Consider the following 17,437-nt stretch of genomic DNA (forward strand, 5'->3'; position numbering starts at 1 on the left):
AAAAACTTGCACTTGAAATTTTTCGTTTTTTTTTTGGAAACTCATGAGGGTGGAGATTCCGAAGAAATCAAATATTTCCTAAAGCCCGAACAACACCGTAAATTTGCATAATTTGGTAGCTCCTTAGATCGAAATCAGTTAAAAAAATTCGCATGTAAATTTTTTCTTTCGTTACCGAAAATTTTATAAGGGTGGAGGTCGATGTTTTAGAAAAAAATGTTTCTCGAAATGCCCAAACACCTTTAAAACGCATAATTGGGGAGCTTTTAGGTCGAAAGCAGTCAAAACACTCGCACGTAAATTTTTTATTTTTTTACCGAAAATTCCATAACGGTGGAGATAGAAGTATTCGAAAAAAATTAAATTCACTAAATGCCCTAAACACGGTAAATTTGCATAATTCGGAAGCTCATTAGATCGAATGCAGCAAAAAACACGCAAGCTTCTTAGGTGGAAAGCAAACATCGAAAAAAAGATAATAAAGCAAAAATCGAAAATATTTTTCCAAATGTTGAAAATCTGTGTTGCAAGCAATAAGTTTAAAATAAAAAAAGTATTAGCAAATTAATAATGAAAATTAGTCCAAATCGACATTTTTTTCCCAAAACAAAACAACAGAACTAAAGTATTGAAATTTATATTGGTTTTCTGAAATTGCACTATTTTATTGTGTAAACAATATCCAAGTGTAGAGGTGACGACGGCCAAGAAGATGATCTTCAATAATTGGCCCACTTTATTGCCCAATTAATCGGGGAAAGGGAGTAGTGTATGGCTGGCATTAGTAGTACATAAAAACACCTCTAAGATGCAAATTTGTAGTTGAAAACAAAATAATACAACAGGAAATTAATTTTTCGCGAAAAGTGATCTAGGGTTAAGAGCTGTTATTATACCACAAAAATCTTCCTGAAATCAAGCCAGATGAAGGTCTGAGGGTCAGACGAAGGGAGGATGGTGAGAATTACGCGAGACGAATCACCACGGCTAAAGAATAAGTAGAAGTAGAACGTTGTTTCCCGTTTTAATTGTGTCTTCTGGAATTTTTTGAGTAAAAGTAGCAAATATCCGTTTCTCCATTGGCTATACTCGATATGCCCGCACTGATTGCCTTTTCTCTTACAGCATAGCGATGGCGAGAAAAGCGACCAAGACCTGGTGGTGGACGACGCATCAGAGGACCCAATCTCCCCAGCCAATGGGACCGTTTCACCGCGCGAAAACGGAATCGACAAACTCCCGAAGAAAGAGCATCCGGGCCCGCACAGCCCTCGGTACGTATGACCCTCACAGTCCCTTAAACCGTTTCCCTAATGAGCGGTTCTACAGGTCAGGGACGTCGAGTAACGCATCGACTCCGTCCACGAAAAAAATGGACGAGAAACCACCGACGCCGATCTCCAAGTCGGTCACTCCCACATCAGTGGCAGGTTCATCTTCAGGTTCCAGCGGACTGAAACCGGTGGTGAAACCGCCAGCTATGGGCCAGTACCCTCCCTACTTGGGCATGCCGAATGGTGAGGGCGTTTAAGGTGAGATTGTGGGGCTGATGTCTGATCCGTGTGTCTTCTAGGCGCTCCTCCGCATGAACTGCAAGCTGCTGCAGCTGCAGCAGCCGCCGCTGGTGCAGGTTACGGCGCTCTACACAACAATCTACCACCCGCGCTAAATAATTATCCGAGGCCTCCCATTCAAGTTGGATATGACCCGCATTCACAGATGAGGGCTCCCGTTGTTCCAGGACTGGGTGGTATACCTGGTGGAAAACCGTAAGTGTAATGTACTCTACCAATCCATCGGTTTCTTTAATTTTGGCCACGGACATGGAGGTATTTTCTTACCAGTTTAAACAGGAACGACCTGCTTAATTCCCGGTGGTTTCTTTATCAAGTATGCAGGGTTACTCAGATTATACGACACGGAAGATGACAGTGGATCTATTTAATTTTTGAAAAGTTCAATTTTCCACCCAAAGTTGAATTTTTGAAGTGATGACTTCTGATGACACAGTGTGAATGGATTGGAATGCGTAACGGCGTCCTTATGTCTGGCATAGATAAATACAAGTAGCTACGCATTTCTGTCTCGCACGCATACAGCCGGTCCTCTATCATGATAGTGTGTAGATTGTGGTCCGTTCGTGTGAATATAATAGTGTGTAGTCCGTGGGCCTCACCGGATTCCGCCTGGATGCGTTTCTGTCTGCTGCTCACGAGGACTGGATAACTCAGTGAATTTTTAGGAGTTGGCGCAGTGCAGCGCAAATGGCTTGGTGCGCCAACTCTACGCACCGGCGCAGTAACTCAGTTCCGTGGCTAGGAAAACGTTGCTTTTTTACGTTCTTTGGAGTGTTGTTCTGGTCTCGGGTCTCGCAGAGCTTCCATCCGCTTTAGCAAATGAGATAACACATTGCTCTATGCATGATAACTGATTAACTTTAAAGATTAAAAGAGCGGCAACAACTCAACACAGTGCACATCCAGGCCTACTGCGAGTAGTAAAATTTAATCTGGAGGATTTTTGAATTTTTCATTCAAGAGTTTTCTGCGAGTAAAAGTTGAGCGGAAATCTTCGAAGACAACAGAGATGTTTTTTGGCAAACACCAATTAATTGACAAGTTTACAGTGTTTTTTGCCTCCACATTGGTTCAAGAGAACATAAGTCTAAATTGAGACTTATTTAAAAAAATAATTCCTGCCAAAGTGAGTGAGATGGCTTGATGCCGAATCATTCATTCGAAAGAGCGCAGTTTCTTCTCGGGATGGGGAAAGTTTTGCTATTGAACCATCATCAGGCAGATGGCAACTCAAATTTAAAAAATAATTTTCAGAAAATCCAGTTTGGCCAAACCGAGTGGAATAGAACTTGGCCAAGGCGTGTGTTGCAAAGAGCATGCATTAATCTGTGGATTTGGAAAGTTTCGTCTTTCTGCGATATAATCGGGGACGATTTGAGAAACCTTCCAACTTAGGCTGCGAGTGTCTCTTCGTAAACTGCACTTCAAAAATGTATTTATGCTAAACTACGATTAAACCAAGTGCAGAGTCTGAGTATGAAGATTCGTATTTGCACCATCATCACGAATAAAATGGGTGCAAAGGTTATTAGTCAATTTCTGCGAACGATGCCCAGTCATTTAGTGACATCCAAATGTGTCCAATCTAGATATTGTGCCGAACCTTTTGGGCACGACACTGGTTTGAACCCAAAAAACACTTTCAACAGGAGCATTGACAGGTTTATTTCAAAACCAGTGTCCTGTCCGAAGGACTCGGCACAACAAATATATTAGACACTTGGACTGTAGAAGATGTGCCATGCCCTTCGAGCACAACACTGGTTTAGATCCAAAAACACTCTGATTTAAACCTGGGCAAGTCAGTGAAGTTTCAGGAGTTGGGGCAGTGCGTGTGTTATAACTCATTAACCGATGAGTTATAACTCATTAACTCAGAGAACGGCAACAACTCAAAAGCGCAATTCAGCACAGTGTTACCCAGGCCTACTGCGAACTGCTTTCGTCGGAAATCGGGAGCTAACGATCCAATTTCATTGCAACGTATAGAAGAAGCTCGTCTAAATGCTGTGGAGCCCAAACTTGGAGACTTCAACCGGTACGCGTCTCATCCTTTATATACACTGGGAAAAAGTTTCAAGTTAGTTTCCTCATCGATAGAACAAGTTTAGAGGCTTCTGCAAAATTTACCTGATTTGGGATTTTCGTAAAATCAGTCTGGTTACAGCTTCATCCTCTGTCTACATTGTGCAGCAACTGCAAGTTGCTACATGTTTGGAGTTTTATGTTGCAATTTTTTTCAAGCATCTCCATTTACGGCTTTTCATGCCATGGAGGCTTCTGAAATATCAACCGGTTCGCGGACTTCTGCGAAATTGGTTTTCATTGCAGCGTTGTCCTTTGTCCACAGTCTGTGAACGTTTCAAGTTTCTACTTGTTCAGATTTTTGCTTAAAGCTTAAATACTTCAGAAAAAATATATTTTTTTTAATTTTATCTTCCGTGTCGTATAATCTGAATAAGGGTATACATCAATTATGAACGAGTAGGATCTGAAGGAATCACATTCCTAACCGTAAAGTACTTACAGGGCATACTCGTTTCACGTGAGCGCCGACGGTCAGATGCAGCCAGTACCATTTCCTCCAGATGCATTAACAGGGCCTGGAATACCGCGACATGCCCGACAAATCAACACTTTGAATCATGGTGAAGTTGTATGTGCAGTTACCATTTCGAATCCTACCAAGTACGTGTACACCGGAGGAAAAGGATGCGTGAAGGTATGGGACATCAGCCAACCAGGTTCGAAAAGCCCCGTATCTCAATTGGATTGTTTGGTAAGTGGTGCAGTTTGGTCGGTCTCATTGGTACAGTGTATGTATTGATCAATTCATTTCAGCAAAGAGACAACTACATTCGCAGCGTCAAACTGCTACCTGATGGACGCACTCTGATCGTAGGGGGAGAGGCGAGTAATCTGTCCATTTGGGACTTGGCCAGCCCGACGCCTAGAATTAAGGCTGAATTAACGTCTAGCGCTCCCGCGTGTTACGCATTGGCTATAAGTCCAGATTCCAAGGTAGCGACAGCTCGAGCCTCCAAATTGGGGATAGTTTTATATTCGATTGTTTGTAGGTGTGCTTTAGTTGCTGTTCAGATGGGAATATAGCGGTCTGGGATTTGCACAATCAAACGTTAGTACGCCAATTCCAGGGGCATACCGATGGGGCTTCTTGTATAGACATTTCTGCTGATGGAACAAAGCTTTGGACAGGAGGTGAGTTGAAAATTTTACCGATAATCTCAATGTGGAACCAGACTTGTTGTGCGATTCTTTTTTGTTTTTTGAAAATTTGTGTTAATGCGCTTTTACGAGAGTATAATGTAAGCAAAAATAGTTATAAGCAAATATCCTAGGAAAACTCGAAAAATGCCGACAACAAATTGGTCTGAGCTGCCATAACTATTCGAATTTGTTTTAAATGATATGTTTTGAGCTGTTGAATCCTGTGGTGCGCTTATTTTTGTGCAGGTAGCGATAAAAAATGTATAACCAAAAACCGTCAAAAAACCTGAAAAATTGGTGAAGAAAAGCAGATGATTTTCTTGCCACGCTGAAAATCACTAAAAAATCGGTTATTTGTTCTCATTTACGTTGCCAAAGGTATACGAATCTATTTAAAATTAAAAAATTATTAATTAAAGGTTTATCATGGAAAAGAACCCATTAAACCCAGAGTTAAATGCAAATCTGGAGTAATTTTGAGCAAACCACAAGCCATACGAAAAGAAATAAACCCTTGATTATGAAAAAGCCTTTTTGCGATTAAAAAAAACGCCAAGTTGTTCACTGCAATTTGATCCTAAGTTGTTCTAATCGTTCGAAGAAAAACCGTATGAAATATCGTATAACACACGCTTTCGAGAAGAAAAATTACCGAAAACGACTGCATTTTCAACACGAAGTCGAAGAAGATTAACGAAATCGACACGAACTGACGAACTGAAGGAAAGGTCTTCCTGAAGATCGACGTTTGTGTTTAACAATTAATTAGGCTTCACGATCAGAAAGAAGAATAAACTTTTGAAATATCGCCGAAAATGACATAAGTGGCAGCGATCTATTCTTAATTTTAAAATTAGTGGTTAAGAAAAATTAAACGAAATTAAACTTTAAATTAAAAGGAAATATCAACCAAAAAAAATGGAATGAGGAAGAAACCACAAAAAAATCAGATTGTTGCAAATCGGTTGTGATTTTGGAAAAGCCTTGGACCTTGCAAGAAATCTCTTCTAAATGGGGAAAATACAGTTGAATATGAAAAAACGTTGAAATTGTTCGTAGACAGCCTAATAAATATGAACAAATGAAATGAGCTCACCACTGGGGCCAATAGCACAATTAGGGCCGAGCTGAAGATCATGAATCGGGAACTAGTTCAAGATTTTTTTTTCGAGTCGGGAGAGTAACTGATATCCAAGTCGCACTGCTGCAGGTGAAATCGTTTGAGAGTCATAGGCAGAGCTTCGGCTACGTGATGAACGAGTGAATGCGAGGACGGTCTAATCAGAATGCTTTCCACCTCTGGCTGGGCAGCTTCATGAAATACCCACCGGAATTGGGTCTAGATGAAAAAACATTCAGTCAAGGCCTTCATCATCTTAAAAGGCCAAAACCTGCTCTTTTGATCGAGGTTCTCATATTGATTTAATGTTGTGCAACTGATTGAAAGTCGCAAATGAGCAAACTCTCGTTTCTACCCAATCTGGCTGCAGATTTGCATGCAAAAATAGTCGTTGACCTGACGGGTTCCGTTTTATGTTACAGGCTTGGACAACACAGTGCGAAGCTGGGATCTGCGAGAAGGCAGACAGCTTCAGCAACACGACTTCAGCTCCCAAATTTTCTCATTGGGCTATTGCCCGACTGGCGAATGGTTAGCCGTTGGTATGGAGAATTCCAACGTGGAAGTTCTGCACGCCAACAAGCCAGACAAATACCAGCTGCATCTGCATGAAAGTTGCGTTCTGAGTCTACGATTTGCGGCATGCGGCAAGTGGTTTGTATCGACGGGTAAAGACAATTTGCTGAATGCTTGGAGGACGCCCTACGGAGCCAGTATATTCCAGGTAAGCATGCGCATGATTATGTATTATTGCGCTATAAAAGTGTGTTTTCTTGTTGCAGTCCAAGGAGTCATCCAGCGTGCTGAGCTGCGACATATCCGCTGATGATAAATACATCGTGACCGGCTCAGGGGATAAAAAGGCCACTGTTTACGAGGTGATATTTTAGAAGGCGTCCGAATCGGTGCCGAACAGTTGAAGACATTTTCTTGCGTTCACTACTTCTTTCCGCGATTTTTCTTAAACATTGTGATAACTATGTGTAATAAATAATTAAATATTGTAGCAGAAAGAGGACCGGCTAATGGGCGGGGTCGGCCGGGTTTCGCGAACCTGGCCCGACCCAATGGCCTTTGAACAATGATCTTTGATTTTGTAGCGTGATCTCTCGTCAAATATGTGGTTATACATGAATTGAATTGGTATGGATCGAAGGGCTTCAAAGGGCGAAAGAATATTTTTCAATTGATTTTGTAAATATTAGATAGGGAAAGGAACTTTGTTTTTATGCAAACAGAGCCGTCCAAGATCGTCAAGCGGGGCGCGGTACTTAAATGCTGTTTCAGCAACGCTGAAGAACGGCCGCTTCACGCTATTGGACTGGCGGAATTTTAGTTTATTTTAAGTCTAGTTATGTCTTATAGTGCGACGTTAAATGAGAAACAAAGACGTTGGAGGTTCTTTTGCTAAGTGCTGGAGTCAAATCTATGCTGGATCTATTGCGGACCACTGAAGATCTATGGAATTTTACCCCAAAGAGTTCGGCATATATTTTCGAGCACAGCACTAAAAATGGTACATGCAGTCAATGACAATGTCTAGGGAAATTTTGGCCAATTTCTTTCAACCAAGACACGCACGTGGTCTTCTTAACTACTTAATTCTAGGACTTCTTCTTCTTCTTCTTCTTCTTACTTCTAATAAGGAAAGGTCTTTCTGGGATGGGCAACGTATCGCAAGAGCGAGTGAGACGTGTGTTTTTTTACATCAAAATGATTATAAAAGGACTTCGGAAACGTATTAACAGGATAAAATACAGGAAATCGCTTACAATCGGTGATCTAAAAAATTAAAAGATTCGAATGGTAGAACTGAATTTGGAATTTAATTCTCACTCGTTCGCAATGCAAATCAAAACTGCGTATTATTTCACTCATTCGACCAACACACGCAAGGTTATTCTACGAACGCTACGATTTTCATAATTTCAATCAAGTTCTTGCTGTACGGTACGTTTGCACTTTTAAACAGTTGAGTTTGTTGAAAAAAATTGTAAGGCATTTGCGGCTTAAAAGTGCCTGAGCAATGCGCTCTTAAGCTGTATAACACATTGTGTTTCCAGCATTAAATCCAAACAACTGCAAACTCTTCACGTAATTTGGAAAACCAACGTAATAACAACTCTGATAAACGCCCAAAAAAGTCGAACTTTTGAGACAAAACGCGAACACAAATTCTAACATGTTCAAGAAAGCTATTAATGAAGGAAATATTATAATGTTATTGTTCACGGCTTTCTAAAATATGCATATAAGTTGAATAATATGACCCTGATTAAAAACTGTTCATTTTTGGTTTTTCTATAAATAACATAAAAACAACATTAGCGACTAAATTGATTCAGCCGAGAATCAGAAGAACGTAAATCCTTCGTTTTTGTTGTTCTTTAAATTCAGTTTTTAGTTTCAAAACAAGCTTTTTTGGTGACAAACATCGCAATCCCTAAGTTGCGGTTGTAGGGTAAAACTTTGCAAACTGCCCTGTACTTTATCCAAAGGAGAACGCAACAAAATATACAGGGTGGTTCAAACACGCGATTTTGTCTGGGTCACAAGCAAACACAGGGACAGGTTATTGGTCCACTCTAGCTGGTTTTAGCTCGCAAGTTAAACCAGTTAATGAGGACTGATAGATTCGAAACCAGTCCTATAGTACTTAAAAACTTGCATTGGGCCAAAATTTGACTAACACTCGCCGGCATGTACTTGGGTTAATTGAAATTTCGCTTTCAGATTTTAGAAAAGTACATCTCCATAGTTTTCGTACAGCCTTGTAAATAATAGTCTAGTTTTAATGTTTCTAGCGCGTTGTTTTCTTTTTGTTATTTAATATTTAGCGAAATAAAAGGAAGTAAAGAAACAAAAAGCAAAAAGTTGTAAATCGTCTTTATATTTGTAATTATCGCCCTCTCGGGCCGCTAGTTTTTAAGGTAAATTTTTAGGATTAATCTGATTGTTGCCTGTCTGTCGCACCCTTCACAAACACTCACCCAACCCGTTAAATCATGTTCTAGAAACGTGTCTGTTCGGGTGAATGCGCTAGTGGTCAACTTGAACAGATTTTGCGTCTAGCGTTCCTCACTTTACGTGCTTTGTAATTTCGTTAAAACCGGGAATTTGTTCAAATTTAGCGAAAAGGGCAGCTCGTTTTAAATTCGAATATGTTCTTCAACGTTTTATATTTTTTTATGTAACACTTATTATTAATTACTTATATATTTTAGGACTGCTGAGGCCCTGACCTGAAACAAACACAGTTGCAAGTGAAAAATTTGATTTATTTAATGCGAATGTTTATTTAATTTGAGTTATTTTATCAACGACTTGGAAAACCCTCAAATTTAAAATGAGCTCTTCTCCGCAACAATGTTGAGTCAGTGTCCATGTTGTTTTTCAACCGGAAGTTGAATTTGATTTTTTTTAAGCTGTGGTCGTTTTGATTTGCTTCAGACTATTCCGGTTGGCGAAAAGCTGGATCTGAATGCGTCTAATAGACCAACATTATACATATACCTCAAACGACACAACTTACAATAGACCCAAATGAATGTATTTTTGTCATGTGGGAAAAGAATAAATTCTTGTTACTTCCCTTTGGAGTTTGATTTTCATTTTTCCCAGATGGTATTTTTCAGGTACCCATGTAGAAAACTTGGAAATTAAAGTTTATTGAAATGTTCTTGTGGACTGCGATTTTCGGGGGCTTTTGGGCTTGTTTCTCTCGACTGTTCTTGCTCTATTATTGGGTGCAATTTATTTTTTGAATAACTTCAGGGGTAAAAGACTTCCGGCCAACTAAAGGATATTTTCAGGAAGTTATCAATTAAATATTCGCAAAACCAAGATTAATATTGCGTTTCACTTTATTCTTATATGAAGTTATGTTTTTCCAAAAAACGAGGAACGTTTTTCAAATAATTCAACAAGCAAAAGGACGTAAATAATGATTTGAAAAGAGAATGTCGTTTATTTTTGAGAAAATAAACAATAAAATATGCGCAGCAAGGTTATTTTCTCATTAACATTTTCATCGTTTGACTGTTAATATCCGTTTAATTCCTACATGCTTTGTTCTCGAGAAATACGCTATAAATGTAGCTAAACATGTTAAACTAGAGAATGTACAAATAATAATAAACAAAAATGTAGCAGGCTTTTGAGGGATCAGACAATTAAATCAGGTATTTTATTGCCAAATTGGATAATTATACTCTAAATTTGTCAGCTTATCCTATATTTAAATTCGAGTTTTCTTCCTGCCTGTCGTTTTGGTACCAAAAAAAACTTTTTCAGCTAAATTTTTAACAACGGAATGTAGAACAGAAGATATTGTTGCAAAGTTTTAGGGAAATAATCAATAAAATGCTCGCCCAGGCAAAGATATTTTTTATTAAATTTGCGTTTTAAACTGGCGCGTTTCCAGCCATTTCTGTACTTTTCTTTCACATACATCTCGTTGGAGAAAAGATGGGTTTTGAGCTGAATGAAGATGTAAATCATAAACAAAACTGACCAAATGATGAAACATTTTTCAAATAAATTCAACATGCAAAAGGATGGGAAAAAAGAAAATTTTCGACTCTTTCATGAACAATAAAAACTCACATTGCAAGGTTATTTTTAAATTAAATTTGTCATCGTATTGAAGTTTCAAATTCGGGTTTTCTTAATTTTCAATGTATTTTTCATTCGTACATGATTAGTTTGTGAAAAATACGCATGTTTACCTAGAGAATGTACTAAAGGATAATAAATAAAGAAAAATGTGACAAGCGTCTGAGGAAACAGACAATAAATCAATTCAATTAATTATTTAAATAAAATTTGACGTTTTATTGGAGTTTTAAATGCGGATTTTTTCAGTTATTTTTTCTTACTCATTTTTCATCCAAAAAGGCTTTCTCTTGTGGGCAATTAAATTTCCAACAAGTGCGAGCAAGAAATTAAATTTCCTAGAAAATGGACTAAAGGATAATAAATAAGGAAAAATGTGACAAGCGTTTGAGGAAAACAGACAATTAAATATTTGTAAATGCAATCAATTATTGAAATGAACTTTGCCAATTGAATTGGAGTTTTAAATGAGGATTTTTTCAGCCACTTTTATATTTTTTATTTATACCAGCTTTTTTGATGAAAAGAGGCTTTCTCAAAGTTGAAAATTTTATTTCGGACAAGTGCATGAGAGGAATCCCAAGAACTGCCACTCGTTTTTCAGCAACTAAACAATAAGAACTCACTTTGGAAGGTAACTTTTTAATCAAGTTTGTCACAGTTTTTTAGTTTTAAATTAGAATTCTCTTAACTGATAATTTTTTATTTCATTCCTACATGTTTCGTTCTTAAAAAGTTCGCTTTTCCTTTAATTTTAAACTAGCGAATGTACAAAATAATAATAATTAAGAAAAATGGCAAGCGTTTGACATTTTATTTGTGTTTTAATTGGCGAGTTTTTCAGTTACTTTTGCATTTATCTTTCTTACTAGCTTTTTTGATCAAAAGTGGCTTTATTAAGTGAATGGAAAAACTCACACATTTTTCAGCAAATAAACAAAAACACCCATTGCAAGGTTAAGTTTTACTTAAATTTGTCATCGTTATTAAGTTTTAAATTTAGATTTTCTTAACTGTTAATGTATTTTTCATCCGTACATACTTTTCTTTTGAAAAATGTTTATTTATAATTAAGCAATGTACTAAATAAAATAAATAAAGAAAAATGCGGCAAGAGTTTGAGGAAACAGACTTTAAAATATTTGCAAATGCAATTAATTATCTAAATTAAATTTTTACATATATTTTGTTGGAAAATAAAGGTAAGATATTAATTAACTCTAAAGAAGACTGGAAAACGAATCCTTTTTGGTTCCTTTACCAAAAAAAAAATGCAAACAAACCCATATTTAGATTCAGTGCTACATATTGGAAATTGTAAGCAATAAAGCAGCATTCTAATAATTGTTGAACTAAAAAGCACATAAGAGAGTAAAAAGTGAAAACAGTAAAACCGTCGCACTTTAATAAACTGTTGAATAACTTTCATTTGAAGAAATACAAGTTTTTCTGCTATAACCAAACAGTTAAAAAGGCAAAGTGGAATCATAAAGTAAATTAAAAAAACGCTAAATTAAGCAAAAATAAAAGGACATTTAATCAATTGAAAATTGTGAAATTAACGTAAATGTGGTCAAAGCCTATAAATATAAATGTTTGGCTCTGAGATTCAATGGGTTCTTCCCATCAAAGTAGAGACATATTTTGGACAAATCAGATTCACCCTTAAAAATCTAGTTAAGGAAACTTGCAGGCTTTTCCCAGGCGTTTCCTTTTTAGTCTTCATTTCAAATAATTTTCTTTATGCAAATCGGTAATTTATGCAGCAAAAAAACGTGTTACTAGACCGTGAGAAGCCTCGAAAACTTGGTCCTAATCAACAGCAAACATGTCAATAGACATTTGCGACAAAACCCTAATATTCAGGCACATAAACACGTTACCAAACCGTCTGAGGCACGGCATAATTTCAAGGATTATTATGTAAAACAGTCGATTAACATCAGGGCGATCGTCGTTAAAGCGAAATTAATTATGCTAAAATCGCCGACAAAGAAAAACAGTCTGAAAAAACCGCTGGACCAATAAATATGACAAAAACGCGAAATACACCACAAATATTTGCATAAGTAATTTTTTTCGGTATTGTCGATGTCGTTTAAGAATATTTGTGGTAATTGAAGAATACCGGCGTGGATCGGCCGGCCAAGTGCTTGAAGACTCGGCTCGCTCTTGAGTCTCGGCGGGTCGACAAAAAAATCGAGAACAAAGAACGCAACCGTCTGAGAAATGTGAACGACTGAAAGCTTGAGAACAAAACGGCAAACACCATTCCATTATGTTTATGCACCTTGTGCTCAGTCGACTAAATCAACAATTTGCAATTATATATTCATTTATCATCCATCCGAATTCAAACATCGAATTGTTGGTTTTTTCATATCTTTAAAGTGTAAATAGAGTGCCAATATCCAAAAGAACACTATTAATTTCGCTTAAAATGTACACTTTCATTTGCGTCTAAATTTGCACAGAACTTTATGAACTTTAGAGCGTGGCAATTTTTTCAGGCACCAATGGCACCAACCACCTTTAAGGTTTTAACGCAAATAATTTCATAAAATAAAATATAATTTTTCTTTCAAAATTCCTTAAAATTTTACTACCTACAGTTATTCCCTTGTCTAAAATTTGATTTTTTCTTATGTTCTTCAATCACTCAAATTAATGATTCATTAATTCATGGCGAATATTACGCAATGTTTGAAAAGGCGCTTCAACAATTGATAAATTTCCAATAAATCCTAAACTGAATATTCCTTTCTACAGCTCCTTAAGGTTTCTTTTACTGCCATTCCTACGTCATTGAGTTTTTTAGCTTGAAAGCAAGTACCCTTCATTGTCCCAAATTTCCCAATTCCTTATTTAAAATTCAGTTTGTCTCCATATTTTTGCATTTCATTTCATCAATTCAAAGACTTTCCCAGATTTCTTAGTAACTCTAGAAGCTTTATTGATTTATTGACTGTGCTTTTACCAATCTTCTTACAGTGCCTTAAGGTAAGTTATAAAAACAAGATTATCCAAAATTCCTAACTTTGCGAGACCTTGCAAGATTTACTGATAATTTATTAAGTGTGAAGAATGCAGAAATTCTTGTAGATCCTTTGGCCCATTTTATGATCACAACTAATGTTCTAAATGTTCTAACTGAAGCTTCAGTGGATTGAAGCAACTGAGACTGAGAAGCCTGTGCGGCTGCAAAACTGCGCTCAAAGCACTTTAAATTTTAAGGTAGAATGGACCTATTTGAAATTGGTTACAAAACCGATTTCTTATTTGCTGGTTCGTACAGAATCGTCCATTCATTATATGGTCCCTTCGGAAATGTTTGAACAAGCAGCTGCCAATTCTGCGAAGAAAAAGGTCGCACAATTACCACCCTGAAAAGAACCCCAAGTCGAAAGATGCGAGATTCGTGGGATTTGAATCAGGGCTGGACTGAATAGTTGAGACCCAAAGGAGAATCATTAGTTCCATCAGTGACAGTTGGTCCAGACATGGAAGGTTTGCTACTGTCGGAAAACATGAAAAAAAGAAGTTGAAAAAAAACACACACAACTGAAGAAGCATGAAGGTCCAGTGTAAATAAAAAGTATAGAAAATCATTTAAAATCCGTCAGGGACAAACATGTTCTGTCCAGTAACAGCAAGCAAATGATCAGTGAATTCACCCAGATTCAAAAAGAAAAAAATCAAAATTTGTCTAGATTTGGTTTTTGTTATTTTCAAAACAGTGTCTATTTTAAGTTTTGTTTTAACTTTCATTTTCAGTTGTAACTGCACTAATATTTGGATTGTTTCCTGTTAATTTTTGTTGCTTAACTTAATTGGTTACTGAAAATCGGAGACAACTTAAGGGTCGGTATTATCACCAAAGGCGGTTTCACTTCATTCGTCCAATAATTTGCAACATTTTGCGATGTCCGGTTAATCAATTGGTTGCGTTCAAAAAATCATCTTTTGATGTGCAGGAGGACATAATTTCCTTAATTCATCCCTGGTTATCTTAAGAATAACAGCAGAACTATTAATAAAACGGAATATTGGGTCGGAACTAACATTGAATAGCAGGTAAACGGATGACGAGGAATAAGCTGAAAATTTACCTGCATGCCTTGGTTTGCTCGTTTTAGTTGCCGCCCTTGCCGAAAAAGACCCCAGGGAAAGATCGGAGTCTGAAATGGACCAGCTGCTCTCTAGCAGATTGAAATTGACCAGTTTTTTTCAGGAAATTATTGCCAAATTGAATACATTTATGCTACAGTTTTAAGTTGCTGACTGTTCCTACATAAAACTTTTGGGAATACCAATTAAACAAAACGTTGTAAAGTTCTTGAGCAAATGTAAAGTGAATAGGTTCAAAAAGGACGCGGATGGGGGTCCTTAGAACGGGTCTTAACGATCGTTTCGTCAGAAGACGATTTTCCGCACTTCAAAGCCCAAAGCGAAACGGCCAAGGACCTACTATCGGTAAAAGATATGACAATACCTATTCGGTTCTATGCAGGTATGGTACTTAGTGGTGGATACCCTCAAGAGACATTAATCAATTCTTCAAGCCTAAATGGGTTTTTTTCTTGTAAATTTGCTCTCGAATGTGACACCAAGAAACTTCTTAACACCTGAGGTGAATTCTTCCGCCATGACGGCATGAGTCAATGTGGAAAGTGTGAGTAAAACCACCAATAGATCTCGACAATCTTCTAAATCCTTTATCAATGTAGCCGAAAATCTGAAGGAGTGAAAATCTTCCCAACAAAGATGCGGATGTTACTGGGTGGCTCTCCAAAAGGGCTTTAACCATCGTTTTCTGAGGATTTGAAACATTAATAAAGTTTTATGGCAAACCTAAAGATTAACCTACATCCCAAACGTATGAAAATTCTATTCGGTTCTACCTGAATGGGGTTTAAGGGCTACTTTGCATGTCCACATGTTGCGGCTTATAAAATCTTCAAGCTTAACTACTTGGTTCATTTTGCGTGGAAATCGTATTTAAAGCTTGTAGATCATTCACCATGTATGTATTAAAAAGGTGCTTTAAATAATTTTTAAGAAAAATTCGCGTTTTTCTCAATAAAATCGCACAAGTCGATGACCACAAAACGATAGACAAAAAACTCTTTTTTCCGAACTAACGAAATTTTCGGTGTGAAAATACACAAAGATTGTGTTTTTTAAGATTTTAGCGGAGCGACTGACAAGCAGTCCGTCAATCACTAAAAAATTTAAATACTAACTGGATCAAATGATGTTTACTACGAGGGTCGTTTGATGGCAATTTACTTGATCTAGCTAATCAGTACATTTATAAAAATCAATTAAACTTAGACGTTTCTGATCAAAATCCAAGCTTTTCTCTCACTAATTTTTTCTATAGGAAATTATGTGTGATTTAAGTTGCATTGCATTAGCATTTTGATAAATATTAATATAGTGACAATTTTTTCAAATGGAAAGCCTCAGTGTTGACAATTTTGTCTCATTTAGTACTAAAGGGTTAGTTTATACAAGGTTGTCTATTCCAAAGTGTTTAGTTTTCGAAATATTGTCAATTTAGTGATCTCATGTGGCTTTTGGCAGCGGATTTTTGGATTTCTATCAGAAACCTGCAATTTGAATTGACTGTTATCTGTTCCCTGATTAAATAAATTAAGCAATATGTTCTCAAATGCCCCTCGTAATACACGTTATTTGACCCCAAAACTGGCTTGTTTCCGGAAAAAAATAGATTTTCTTCTATCGTTTTGTGGCATTCTGCCGCCGAGTTGTGCGATTTTATTGAGAAAAACGGGATTTTTTTATTCCGACTCCATCTGACGTTTGCTGTCAACCTCTAACTGGCTTTAAATCACTGACGTTGCCCTTGAAAACATGGTTGCTTCAGGTTTAGGAGTTTGAGATAATTGTAAGTAGACCGATTTATTATCTATCATTCCGACTTTTATTGCCCTACAAGGATGTTTTTTCCTTAATAATCGCCTTGATTGGTCGTTTCTGCTCCCGTTTTCTAGTGAATACTAATTTGATTCCTTAAGCTCTTTCAAGCAACAAGTACATAGCTACAGAGTGGGCCCCAGAAAACTATCACGCTTTTGCGTTCTGGTCTAAAAAAACAATACATTTGAAAGATTTTAATTGAATATACAGGGTGTCCAAGTTAATAAGGCATCGCATGGGGATCTCCGAAACCGTAAGAAATACGAAGTCGGTTAAATTAGCAAAAAGTTACGCAATCAGAGAGTCATGTATATGGTCTTTTCAAAGAAGCAGTGTTTCTGTTAATGTTTGAGATACAGTTGAGTCCGGATATAACGAACTTGAAAAATGAACTAAAACTGGTTTGTTGTATCCGGAGTTAGCTATAAGCGAATAATAATACAAAAACACGTGGTGTATTTTATTTCGTTATTTTTACATAGAGTAGTAGAAGTTAGTAGGTATGACTAAAAAGAACACAAAAAGATAAACAAAATTCGATTTAAAATCTACTTCATAAAGTCTGTAATTTTTGTTTGTACATTTCTGCTGCAAAAATAGATGTTATTTATGTAGTTTTCAAGATCACAAAAGAACTCCCAGATATGATTAGGAACTTGGCGTGATTGTAGAAAATTCCGAGTTTCTGATACTTTTTTTGTCATTTCAGAAATGGTTGGAACAGTATTAGTGTCTACAGTAGAATACCTTTTACCTAAATCGTCATCTTTCTCATTATCGCTTAAAGCTGTAGATGAAGTTACGGAGTCTATAATTTGCTCATCGGTCAACATTTCTCTTGTAAGAATGCCATTATCAAAGCTCACATATTCGAAGAAATTGAAATCACTCAATTTGGTTTTAACTTGTTCTTCGACAACATTGGGACATCTTCGTCTGTGTCATACTCGTAGTC

The 17,437-nt window shown here is 37.0% G+C and overlaps 1 protein-coding gene across 2 annotated transcripts in view; it reads left to right on the forward strand.

Moving 5' to 3' along the window:
- The window catches only part of LOC109541610 (transducin-like enhancer protein 4), a 143,158-nt gene extending 133,641 nt beyond the window's left edge, over positions 1–9,517 (forward strand). For both annotated transcript variants that reach the window (XM_048661019.1, XM_048661020.1), the window contains exons 9-16: positions 1,126–1,274; positions 1,330–1,517; positions 1,574–1,769; positions 4,107–4,356; positions 4,419–4,598; positions 4,655–4,796; positions 6,348–6,649; positions 6,708–9,517. In XM_048661019.1, coding sequence (XP_048516976.1) covers positions 1,126–1,274; positions 1,330–1,517; positions 1,574–1,769; positions 4,107–4,356; positions 4,419–4,598; positions 4,655–4,796; positions 6,348–6,649; positions 6,708–6,815 — 1,515 coding nt within the window. In that variant the 3' untranslated portion in view covers positions 6,816–9,517. The remainder of the gene's footprint in view (positions 1–1,125; positions 1,275–1,329; positions 1,518–1,573; positions 1,770–4,106; positions 4,357–4,418; positions 4,599–4,654; positions 4,797–6,347; positions 6,650–6,707) is intronic.
- The last annotated feature ends 7,920 nt before the right edge of the window (positions 9,518–17,437 follow it).

The sequence above is a fragment of the Dendroctonus ponderosae genome, unplaced genomic scaffold (assembly GCF_020466585.1).
Source record: "Dendroctonus ponderosae isolate FM_Combo_2020 unplaced genomic scaffold, Dpon_F_20191213v2 Dpon_F_20191213_1, whole genome shotgun sequence".
Lineage (NCBI taxonomy): Eukaryota > Metazoa > Arthropoda > Insecta > Coleoptera > Curculionidae > Dendroctonus > Dendroctonus ponderosae.